The following is a 12,313-nucleotide window of genomic DNA, read 5'->3' on the forward strand; positions in this document are numbered from 1 at the left end:
GGCACCAGGCTCCTAACGCTGGCGGCTTCCCGCAGGGCCCAGTTAGGAGAGGCCACATCACCTCGCGGGGCACGGCGTCCCAAACGCCCGGGTCAAGGGGCCGGCACGGTCCCGGGGGGGGGGAATGGGACCCCGCCGCCGGGCCGCCCGGGGCCAGGCCGCGCCGGGGGCCCGGAAACGCCGCCCTCGGGGCCTGGGGCCGGCCTGGCGGGTGGGCGGAGGGGGGCGGCGGCGGCAGCGGGGGGGGGGGCCGGGCCGGCGGGCGCTGCCCCGCCGCGCTGAGGGGAGCTCGGAGGGCGGCGAGGCGGGGCCGGGCGGCGAGGCCCCGGCGGCGAACCCCCCCCAACCCCCTCCGTCCTTCCCCCCCCCCCCCCCCCCCCCCGGGGAGCGGAGCGGCGCGGAGCGGGGCGGCCCCTCAGCGCGGCGGGCGGGCGGGCGGGAAGCGGCGCGGCGGCGGTAGGACCCGGCGGCCGCTCCCCGGAGGATGTGAGCGAGCGCCGCGGAGACGCGTGTGGGACGAGCCCGGCCCCGGCTGCGGGAGCTCGGCCCGGTGGCGTGGGGGGGGCGGCGGCGGTTGCGGGGGGGGCTGCTGAGCGAGGCGAGGGGCGGCCTCCCCCCTCCCGGCCGGAGGCAGGGCGGCGGCGGGGGCGAGGCGGAGCGGCGGGGAAGGCAAGCCGGCAGCCGGAGCGGGCGTGTGAGCCCCATGGGCCGAGCGCCTGCGAGAGGGGGAGGAGGAGCCGCCCCGCCGCCCGCCGCCCGGGGATGGTGAGGAGGCGGCGGCTGCCGGGAGCCCAGTGAGGCCTTCGCTCGGCACCCGCCGGAGAGCCCGCCTCGCCAGCCTCCCCCTTCCCCCCGCTCGCTCGCTGGCTCGCTCCCCCCTTCCCTCCCCTTCCCCTGCCTCCCTCCCCGGCTCCCTTTCCCTGCCGCCGCCACCCTCCCATCACCTCCTCCCCGGGCTCCAGCCATGTAAGTGACCCGCTCCCCCGGCTGGGAAGGGCTGGGGGAAGGAAGCGACGGGGACGGGGCCTGCTCCGCTCGGCCGCGCCGTGCCGGGCCGTGCCCGCCGCATTGTGCCGGGCCGGGAGGGGAGGGGATGGGAGGGAGGGGGGGGGGCGGCCGCCCTCCGCCTTCCCCGGGCGGCGGCCGCTGACCCACCTAGGCCGCGGCGGCGGGTGGGGGGGCTGCCCCACCGCCCCCCCCCCCTCCCGGGGCACGGCCGGGCTGCGGCGCCCCGGGGCGGCCGGGCGGGGTTGGGGGGGGCCGAGGGGGGCCGGGCTGCTGGCGGCCCCCGGCCAGCGTCCTGCCGGCGGGCCCGGGGCGGACAGGAAGCCGTTGGCTGCCCCGGGATGCGGTGGGTGAGAGGGGCGGCGGGGCGGGGGGCTCCCCCGGCGGCCCCCGGGCCGGCCCCGGCTCCCTCGGAGCCACGGCCCTTCCAGCGCCGGCGGGGGGGGGGGCTGGGGCCGCCCGGGACCTGCCCGAGCATCCCCCGGGGAAACGGGGGTGGCGGGGAGGGGGGTGTGCGTATTTCTAAAACTGTGGCAAATAAAGTCGCCAAGTGCCCCCCTCTTCTCCCCCCCCCCGCCTTCTCCCACCTCACCCGCCCCCATTTTCTCCCCTTGTCTTCTGTAGCCGCGTTGTTCAGCCCAGCTCCGCTTTGCGGACCACTGAGTGTTTGCCGACGGGGGTGAGATTATCTCCGTGGGCATTTGGCGTGTGTAGGTGGCTGTGCAGCGTTTGTGGACTTGATTTTTTTTTTTTTTTTGCAGTCGTGTTTTGCAGAGCTGTAGGGAGCTGTCTGCAGATGCCCCCCTGCCCCCCCAGGTGAAATTCTGCAGTTGCCGAAATGTTCTTGGAGACTTCTAGGACTTTTGCTCCTGTTTCTTTATAAATACATAATTATAATCAAGTATATGAACGTGCTGGGACTTTTTATACATTTTACTGACAGTACGCTACTGATGCTAATGCAGCTTGCACCTTATCGGTATCTCCCCCTCCTCCTGCCCCCCCTAGGGAAAGTATTTAACTGTTTTTCTTTCTGCTTTGTTTTCATACCACCACTAACATATAAGAAGCAAATCCCTGATTTGCTCTTGTTTGTTTTATTTATACCACAGGAGGGATGTACATTTCAAAATACAGTTATAAAGGGGAGTTACTAACACTTAATTCAGAAGAATATTTGTTTACAGGTAAATAAATTTGACATACTGCATGACTAGTAATTACTTTTATGTAGTAGTTAATTTCCTGATGACAGCCACAACATTTGTCTGAGTTAACAGATTTAAAGACACTGTGGAACTGCCTTTGATTTTTTTAAATAGGAGAGTTTTTGTTGTGTGCAGTGTTTGTAGAACTGTTTTTGGTGTGCAGCAGTGCTAAATCAAATTTAAGAATTGATCCAATGTCTACAAGTAACTTGTAGCTCCAGCATTCACTTGCTGGCTTATAAAAACGTCCTGTAAGTGATTACATTAAGAATTAAATAGGTTCATGACTGACTTGATTTGTTTGGGGACAGAACAAAACTTCTGTTATAAATACTTTAAAATGGAATTTGATTAAATGCATCTCAAGTTGGTACAGAAGTTCTGAGCAGCACAGTTCTTAAATTATATGAGCATAAACTGTAAAAGGACTTGTTCTTGTTTGGGAACATAAAGAGGATTTTGTCTGGGCTGTGTCTTTGACAGAGAGGGTATGAAGAAGTCTCTTTTCTGCCATCACTCAGTTTTGAAATAGGCAGCTTAGTTTGTCCTATCAAACTGTAGTTGTGGTTGCAGCTTGGACAGCTGGATGTCGTAACTCTGGCCCCTCACCTGAACAATATTAACCTCCTGTCTATTGATCAGCAAAGGCATGAGAGCATAAGTATTTCAAATTACAGTTTCCTAGACCTAGATTAGGCTAACAGATTGAAAGAAAAGTGGATGTGACTTTAGAGATTTTCTTTTTCTCTGCTTACCATTTTCCCTATAGCTTGGTATCAGAGAACCCTTTCAGAACCTTGTGATAAGCTGCACTTGCTGCCATGAAATACCAGTTTAGTGGTGGTGTCATTCAACACAGAACATTAATAGCAAGTACTAGTGACCACACCTAACTCATGGCCCACAGTGCATTTTTGTAAAGTAAGCTAAGATGCTGGAACAACCTGGTCCTTCTAAGCTTTTTTGAAAGCTGTCTGCCCAGATTTGGTAACTGGGTCACGGTGCGAAGCTACTGCAGGCTTAGTGGGCCGTGAGTGCCTTGGAACCGCTGCTGCTCCTGTGAAACACCCAAGGCAGGATTTACATAATGCAGGAGATGTACTTCACTGGTCAAAGCCTGGTGGGAACACCTATCTGTATGCTCCACTTGAAATGTTGGCTGGTGCCCAACTTTGTTGTGTCTGTGCTGTTCAGGTGCAATTGGCTGTCAGCTGTGAGCTCACATGGGGATCTGGGATCTACTGTGGGAAGAGAGCTTAGGTTGCTCATGATATCCCATGTAATGGGCCCAAACACACACCCCTTTGCCCTGCTCCAGTTCCTGTGTGTTTTATCTGCTCTCATGACAGTGTCATGTGGCCAAGGTAGGCAAACATGGGCAGCTGGATCCTCTTGCCTGGTCCTGCTGCTGTGCATTATAAGAACATTAGGGCTCAGGGTGTCCTGGGGGCATCAGGACCGTGCCACACCAGGGCGGTGGGCATTGGTAGCTGGTGGCGTGATGGGCAAAGTGTTAGTCCAGGAGCATGCTTCGCTGTAACCTGCTTTCTGATCTGGGCTAACTATTACAGCCTGGACACAGTCTAACATGCCAGGTGAGGCAGCAGCAGGACCGAGGTTGGTGGGTCTGATCCTCCTTCAGTCTCTTGCTTACTCTCCCTCATTTAGGACGAGAGGAAGTGGCCTCAAGGGAGATTTAGGTTAGATATTAAGAAAAATTTCTTTACTGAGAGGGTTGTCAGACATTGGAGTAGGCTGCTCAGGGAAGTGGTTGAGTCACCGTCCTTGGACGTGTTGAAAAAGCAAGTAGAGGGGGTACTCCAGAACATGGTTTAGTGGGCATGGATGATGGTTGGACTTGAAGGTCTTTTCCAACCTAAATGATTCTATGATTCTAAGATGAGGTGATTACCATAGATGCTCCTGCATCCTGTAAGCTTACATTTCAGCCTTCAGCGTTACGGAAGAATTCCTTTTCTTCCTGCTCTGCTTTAGGTTGTGAGTAGAAACAAATACAAAATTTCATCTTGGAAGGAGGACAAGGAGGACAGATCATCTCTTGATTTTGTAGAGACAAAAGAAGGTGAGCATAATAAATGGAAGAGAACGAGAGAAGGAGCTCTAACACGACTCACCCAAATACGGAAAAGACTGTTCTGCTCCACCTTCTGTTGGTCGGTTGGTTTGACTGACTCCTTAAAGCAGGTTTCGCTGCTGCAGTGCCTAGGGAAGTGAGTTATCTCATTGTTTATGAAGAAGTTAATAACCTTTAAGGAACATAGGCGTAAAACCAGCGTCACCATGATACGATGCTGATGTCATGCCATTCGTGATTTACTGCACTTCAGCTGCGTGAGGAATACTTTGGTGTTGAAAAAGGTATTACAGAAATGCATATTGAAAAACAAGCAAACAGAACGCTAAGAGAAAGACAGAGTTGTTTAGCTTTTGACAGCATTCAGTCATGTGCAGACACAGGCTGGAGCAGCCAGGTCATACTTACCTCAGATGCCCTCAGTTCACTGGGAACCATTCCTAGATGGCCATAAATGAGGACTGTAATCATTCCTTTTTTTTTTTTCTTTTTTATTTTTTTCTTTCCCCTCTAAGGATTTTATGGAAAAGGAACTTTCTCTGGTTTACGCATCTTCAGTAGTACGTTGACCTGTAGTTAACTTGCTCTTCTATTCCGAGAAATTACTCTTACTTGCTGCCACTGTCTTCAATAGCTTCTTTTACTAAAATAGATATATTAGGCACAGCTTGAAAGTGTGTTTTAAAATATACCAGATAGAGCGGGTTTGCTGCTGTTGGAGCTGTGTCTGTGGACATCTTGTTGGACAGCGAGAAGGGATCTGCAGCTCTTTGCAGTGTGAAGAAAAAATAGCTTAAGTTCCTCCTTATAAAATAAGCGCTCTGGCATAGCTGACTGAAGGACCAAGGCAGAGCCCATGCTGCAGGTTGGTGTCAGGGAATGTTTAGTGTTTTCCCACTTCATTGCACTGTGCTACCCAATCTTCTGTGCATGGGTCCTTTATAATACCCTCTTCTACTCCCTTCACCACCCCTCTCCCTTTGAAGCGGATGGGCAGATAAAGACACATCCCTGATAGCAGGGCTGCGGTAGCACGTGGGCAGTGTTTCGTGGGTAGAAATTGTAGGGAAAAGGCAGTCCAAACTTTCTGGACACCACAGAGAGTAGAAAAAGTAGTTCCTCTGAACTTTGGGTTTCTTTGTTGATCTGCTTTTTTGGGTTGTATTGTCATTCAAATTCAGATTATGAGATGACAGTTTAGCCGATGAGCAGGAGGCTGCAAAGTGGTAATCTTGGCAAGCATTAACCCAGAAAAACCTGCAGTAAGTTAGCTGCAGATTGCAGAATTTTGGGCCTTCATGCTTTTTTCTGCTTTTAATAATAGGATTGTCCTTCCTACAGACTAATTTGGCTCGTAGCTTCCTTCTTTATGTATGGTTATTGAAAAGGATATTGATTGATCATTGCAGCTACATCGCTGAATTCAAGATGCAGAGGTAGGTTGCACAGTTTCTGCATTCTGTTACAGCACAACATTAGAAGCGTTAACTTTCACAGCTGGGTGTTGCATTTCCAGACGTAAGCTGTGATAATCTTAGGGGTTTTGTTCAACACTTTGCAAATGGCTCGATGCTTAAACGAAGCCTCTAAATGAGGTATAGCCTCCTCTTGACATCAACAAGTAAGTCTAGCTCGCATGACTATTGTGCATGCAATTTTGAAAGGAGAACGAAAGCCTGCTGTGTTTGTCAGGTTCTGTCCTAATTGTTCTGGAGCTAAAGGAGTTTGTTCCAAGGTAACTCTGGCAGCTCTGGGTTACTGGTCTCTCTTCTCATATTTATTTGTGAAATCAAGGAATTCTTACGCGTCACTTGTTCCAATGTAATTTTTTGTGTTTTCCCTCCCTCAGGCAAATGTCTTGTCTGTTTCTTGGAGTTGGTAATTATAACCAGTGAGATATGGCAGATTTGTAATGTAGAAAAAAAACCCCACTGCCTTGTTTCTGGGGAAAAACTGGAAAATAAAGTGTTACTGGAAAAGCTGAGGAATAGTGATAAACAGTGAAAGTTCACAGGCAACGGATCAGGAGAGTGACCTCGTTTCTCCCAGTCCGTTTCTGCTGGCAGTGATGGAACTTGTTCAAGTTTGACCTTGCTTTGAAGGCTGCCCATTTCAGAGCACTGGTGATGTGTGGTACAGAGCCCTCTGTCTCAGCTGGGGTTTCAATTCTAGGTTGGATTCATTTTGACCACCTGTTTCTTCCATCCAGGGTTGTGTCTTAGTGAGTTATGGGGAATTAGTTGCTTTTTAATCTAGTTTCTGATGGATGGCTATCACCTGCATGCTCTGAAATAATTGATGCACGCGTGCCAAATGCATGCAGAGATGGTGTATATTTGTTAGGTGGGAATGTGATATCTTTGTGGTTGGAGAGAGACTCCAGTAAAAGCCAGGTCTTTGGTGGCAGGTTACAAATGCTGCTGGGTTTTGTTTTATTAGACTTCTTGGTTACTGCTGGGAATTTGTCACCAATTACATTTTTTGATCACCTGAGTAATACTGAATTGAATAGCAGTATGGACACTTCGGAGAGCACAGAAGTCATTAAAGAAAAACAAACAGAGAACATTTGTACCATAAACGGAAAAATAATCAGATTCAATTTAGAAAAATAATAAAAGCTAATGCATTTGGGAAGAGATTACTTTCAATGAGGGAGAGAAATGCGAAGAGCATTTCTGTGGTAGTCAGCCACGAGCTAGACACATTTTCAATAAGATATGGCAATTTTGAGCTATTTAGATAGGGACTTCATCTCATAAAGCAGAAGGGTAAAATTCCTAAGTTTTACTTAGGTGTATTTCATTGTGAGAAAGACAGCAGCAAACTGCAGGGAAGAGCAATAAAATTGATCAGGGTGCTATAAGGGCTGATTTAGGATAACAGAAAGGTATGTGAGCTTACCTGAGATTCTTTGTATACCTCTAGGAGAGGTAGGAGTTATAAAAATCGAAGGTAGAGAAGACACTTTTTGGGGAGTCGAGATCTGAGCGGGATTAACAGGGATGATGCTGAAGGTAGGAAAATCTGAAGCAGAGTATTGGGAATTTTTACTGTCAGAGGTTTATCTCGAGGATGATAGTTGATAGACTGCTATACCAGGCTGTAAAGAAACCTTCAAGAAGAGGTTCTGGAAGTCGTCTTACCAGGAAATATTGTTGTCGAGAGTGAGGTGGTGTTGGAGAGATGGAGGCCTACTGGGCAATGTCTTGCATCTGCCTCTAATCCAGACAGTGTCTGGTGATGATGTGAATCTGCCCATGATCAGCCTGCTTGGTGAAGAAGCAGGACTTTAGCAAGCACATATTTTGGCACCTCTACCCGCCAAGATGTAAAAATCCTTGTGAAGAGCTAAGCCGTCATTCAGGATTTGTAATAATAGTTAAAAAAAACCCCAAACCAACAACCCGGCAATGAAAGCTAGTCCCTGTTCTATACCTTACTGTACACATGTGACATGCTTCAAAATGATGGTGCGCTCTTCTTTTGATCCTTTTAGAAATAGCTGAGAAGGAGAAAAACGGAAAAAAAACCCCCATCCCTTTTGTGGAGCCTTCTGCGGGAGTTCAGGAATTTCAACAGAGTGATCTTTTGGCATAAACTGGTTTTTCAAGAGACATTCCTGCCATTATGAATGAAGTAGCAATAGTGAAGGAAGGGTGGCTTCACAAACGAGGTAAGTGTCTCTTTGCTTCAGGACAGTAGATTGACTTTCTCTCGTGCAGTGATCTGTCCTTTAGCAGCAGTGTATCTTCAGATAGTCCATTATTTTCCCATTCACCCTAATGGGAAACAGCATATAAGGAGCGTGCATGATTTTCTCTCAAGTTTGAGAAAACGCACGTGTGAGGGGTCTTCTTTGGGTGCATGTGTGTGTATGTGTGTGTGTGCACTGCCAACTGTGTCAACTGCTTTGAAAATTATGATAAAGATAGCAACTGAGGAGATGCTACTTAGAGTGTTAAAGGTTAAACTGTAGCAAATTGTTTCAGTTTATATGTAAGTCTAGCTTTTCTTTCTGTGTTAGAAGATAGAATTGTCTTGAGGTGAATCTTCACGTGAATGGTGGAAAATACGCCTGTATTTTGCGAGCGATGCAGCGCTCTTGCAGAGTCTTGCTAGAGAATGTGCTATTTTGTTTGTGTCGAACCGCACTTGGTACCAGTGTCCTAGACAGGAAGAATAGCCTTGAGTTTGTGCACTCTGTGCATTTCTGTTGTACCACTAATGATACTTGATTTTTATAAAAAGTCTTTATTCTTGACTGGGTGGCGAAACTGAAATAACAGAGTCATGTGTACTGTTACGCTTTTTGCATTCTTGAATGTTTTATTCCCAAAACAGTGGGTTTATTCTTTTTTGGGGGTGTAGGAGGCTGTTTGTTTTCAAGTACGACAGCATTGCTCCTATAAGTTCCTTGACTTACCTGTTTCTTTGTATTCTACTATCGTTTCTTGGAAAGGAGAGAGCAGTGTAGGTACTTTCCATAATATCATCATTTTTTTGGACCAAAACCAGAATCTGTGTACTCCAGCAGTAGGGAAGCTTGCGTGGTTCTGCAGACTCAGGATTTTTCTAGAGGGTTTGCAACAACTTGCCTGAAGGTGCAAAGGTGTAGCATAATTATTTCTGGAAGAAAATGGAAATACGTTGTCATAACCTTGATAAAGGCTGATGGTACTTCTGCAACAATAAGAAATTTCTAAGAATTTAGAAAACGTGTTGATAATCCGTGTTTTAAAAGGGTGGAAACATGTATTTCTAACAGCTGGATATGCAGCTTAGTTTAGCAAATTGTCTGATGCTTGATGTAAAAATGTTTTGATAAAGTTTTTTCTGGGTTTTTTTTTGTTGTTGTTGTTGTTGTTGTTCTGGTTTATTTCAGTTAGAAATGCCTTTCCACTCAGTATTTTAAATAACTCGTTTGATAATTCTGGTGTACCCAGGCTACCTTGTTCTGACAAAGTATTTGAGAATTATGCTGTGTTTGGATAAAATAGGAGAAAGAAACACAGAATTATGCTTCCTATTCCCATTTATTAATCTAGAAACTCTTCAACAAAGAGATATGTTTTTAATTTTAAATGATGGTTTTAGGCTGAGTTTTTCTTAACCATCTATTGTTACAATTCTTTCCGTACTTACCTGTAACTTCAAAAAAATTATTTTGTTATTTTGAGGAGCACTGTACAAAAATCTGGGGGAGAAACTTTTATTTTAAAAAGTATGAAAATGGAATTGTATTGTCAGGATGATTCAGAGACAGATGTGTCTGAAACTTTAAAACAGTCGTGTTGTATTTCAAGCTTGTCCATATCTACTCTTGAGAATTGAATTTTCATTGTTTCTACGATTATGATAAAGCTACTTTCAAGTAAGGAGACCTCTGGAGGAGGTCTTAGTAAAAGATGCTCTGATCTGGTTTTTTTTTTTTTTTGAATTACCTTAGAGGAACAGATTACTATCTCTGATGGTTTGCTGATAATATTATGATGAGATTATCTGCTGAACACTTTCCCGTTTCCAAAATGTTACTCTGCATGTTCTGCATATTTGAGACTGCAAATTTGTGCCTGAACGCCCAAACTCTTAAAAGATTTCTTGGTGTTTTTTGGATGCCAGGTTTCCTAATCTTTTTAACCTGTTCCCCAATGCCTTTTTGCCTTCTTGGTATGTGCCGTGACACCTATTTCATTCTACTTCATTGACTTTGCAACTGTTAATTCAGCGTTGTCCATGTGAGGAGGGTTTTAGAAAGCAGTGCTATCTCTCCTCCTCAGCTTGCCAGTGTGTCAGCTCCGTTACTCTCTTGGTTTTTGTAGCTGTTTCGGGATCAGTTGACAGATTCAGTTCTTTTGGCTGGGGGTGCTTCTGGGGGGAACTGATCCACTGGTGTGTGTGTTTTGTAAAGGATTTTTTTTTTTTTTTTTTTAAATCATCTGCATTTATTGCCAGACCCTATCAGTTTGCTGGCTCTGCAAGATCAAGTGCTTCAACCACAGGATGTTTCCAAAACTGATGTCTGATACTGTGAGCTTCTGATGTTAAGGCATAAACAGTAATTACTGCAGGGAGGGACTGCTAAAGGAGGATTTTAGATACAGGAAATGTATATTGTTTGTCTTTTGGATCATTTATAAAACCGAAGGTTGCACTGCATGTGTTCTTTAAAGATCCTAGGGCCCTCCACATGCAAATATTTTAAGTAGTGACTGGCCGAAATCCAGATTGGGCAATGATGTTCTCTCTACCTAACGTTCCCGCATAGCTTTGGTTGGATATGGTGTCTCTTAGTTCATGTCCTGAGCAGTTGAACAGCATGGCTGTGTGTAGTTAAACAGTTGCTACATCTCACCCCAGCAGTGGCTTAATTTTGGTGGTTTTAATGATTTGTGTATGTATAAATCAGGCTGCAAAGTGCGCTGGAGCCCTTCTGGATGGCAGGTGTATATAAGCATAAAGCTGTCATTAGCAGGAGCAGGTGTTTTGTTCTGGCAGGGAAATAGCAGGGCTTTCTAGAATTGTGGGGTTGTTTTCTTCTGTCAGCATGCTTTACATTTCTGTTTTTGTTTCCAAGATTAAAAATACAAATGGAGAAATGAAATTAAACATCACTGCCTGGCCGAGAGCTCTTGGCAGTTCTGTTGGTCGCTTAAAGGAAGCTCTACTTCCAGTAGCGCAGATGTTTGTGCAGGGGCCAGAGTCATCTCCATGACATGTCTAACCTCAACCAGGCAGAAATAGAAGAATTCATGAATGAACTTTTTTTCCCCCCCTTTTCCCCGTTGGCAGTGCTTGGTGCTGTTACTCTAATCACAGTGAGGTGGTAGACTCTTGTGTGAAGACTGAAACAGTAGTTAAAATACTAAACACTCTTTGCATGACTGAGTGGCTGAAGTGTTCCAGCACACATGTAGAAAACGTGAAGAAACTCAGACTTGGGGTTGGTGTATTGTATGGGTATGTCCAGAATATATAGTCCCTGGTTGTGTTATTTTGAAGGTTTGTTCAGTGGGCAAGGATGAGGGAAATGGGTTGATGCAGAGGTGCTGTAGTTGTGACTGAATATGAGGGGGGAAGGAGAAAACTATCTGCCCAAATTGCCGCTTGTTGAGTTCTGAGATTGCAGGTTTTCTGGATGTATGTCATGAGTGCCCTGAATTTTGGTTGTGTATCGTGTAACTTTTTGGATAAAAGAGGTATGCCTGAGTGTATTTTATTTACTTTACGGATCCATTTTAAAGGTCTAATTGGATTTTTTGCATCTTTCTGCTCTGGTCCCTGTTTATGAAGGTCCTTCTATTGTCTTCAGTCTTCATCCTGTGGTGTGTGTTGTTTTTTTTTTTTTTTTAAAAGTCTTTCTGCAAGGCTAACAAAGAGGGGGATTGTGCGTTTTGATACTCTGTCATCTCTGTCTTCCCTAGTATGTCCGGTTTTCTTATTAGGGCATAAACTCATATGGAAAAAGGAGTCTTTTGGAGGCAGGGAAAGAGGGGGAGGGAAAAATGTACACTGACATTTAAAAAAGGAAATAGAAATCTCGATTTCTCACTCTGAGAACTCTGAAGCAATTATAAGCAGCAGGAGAGACCTGTGTATTCATTAATATTTAGCAGCAAATATGGAGCTACTTTTTGCTTTTGTTTTTAAGTAGTACATAAACACCACACAGTAATTTTGACCGTGAAGGCCAGAACATGTCCTCCAAATGTCAATTTGTGTGGACTTTAGGCAGGTAAAACTATTTGCCTGGTTGGGAGTCTAGCTTCCAAGCTGATCAAAATTACTAGAGGTCCTTAAATAAGAAATTACACAAAAAATATTTATTCCACTTACGGAATTACTACTGATTTTTTTTCTTTTGTTAAAGAATTATTTCTGTAATGAAATGGAGTGATAAACAGATATCCTAATAAATAACCAGTAGTCCGTTGTGATTTGTCTTCCTATAGCTTCATTGCATAAAATGAATGCAGAATCCATATGTAAAATACAAGCCAGGAAT

General features: G+C 46.2%; 1 protein-coding gene across 4 annotated transcripts in view; it reads left to right on the top strand.

The window, feature by feature from the left end:
* Nucleotides 1-467: 467 nt before the first annotated feature.
* The window catches only part of AKT1 (AKT serine/threonine kinase 1), a 75,072-nt gene continuing 63,226 nt past the window's right edge, over nucleotides 468-12,313 (top strand). The window contains exons 1-3 of one of the 4 annotated variants that reach the window (XM_041127509.1): nucleotides 566-966; nucleotides 2,118-2,192; nucleotides 7,808-7,984. In XM_041127509.1, the coding sequence (XP_040983443.1) occupies nucleotides 7,939-7,984 (46 nt within the window). In that variant the 5' untranslated portion in view covers nucleotides 566-966; nucleotides 2,118-2,192; nucleotides 7,808-7,938. Of the gene's footprint in view, nucleotides 487-565; nucleotides 967-2,117; nucleotides 2,193-5,643; nucleotides 5,745-7,807; nucleotides 7,985-12,313 lie in introns of those variants that run through there. The other 3 variants (XM_030029645.2, XM_030029612.2, XM_030029628.2) reach the window with 3 other exon arrangements.

The sequence above is a fragment of the Aquila chrysaetos genome, chromosome 2 (genome assembly GCF_900496995.4).
Source record: "Aquila chrysaetos chrysaetos chromosome 2, bAquChr1.4, whole genome shotgun sequence".
NCBI lineage: Eukaryota > Metazoa > Chordata > Aves > Accipitriformes > Accipitridae > Aquila > Aquila chrysaetos.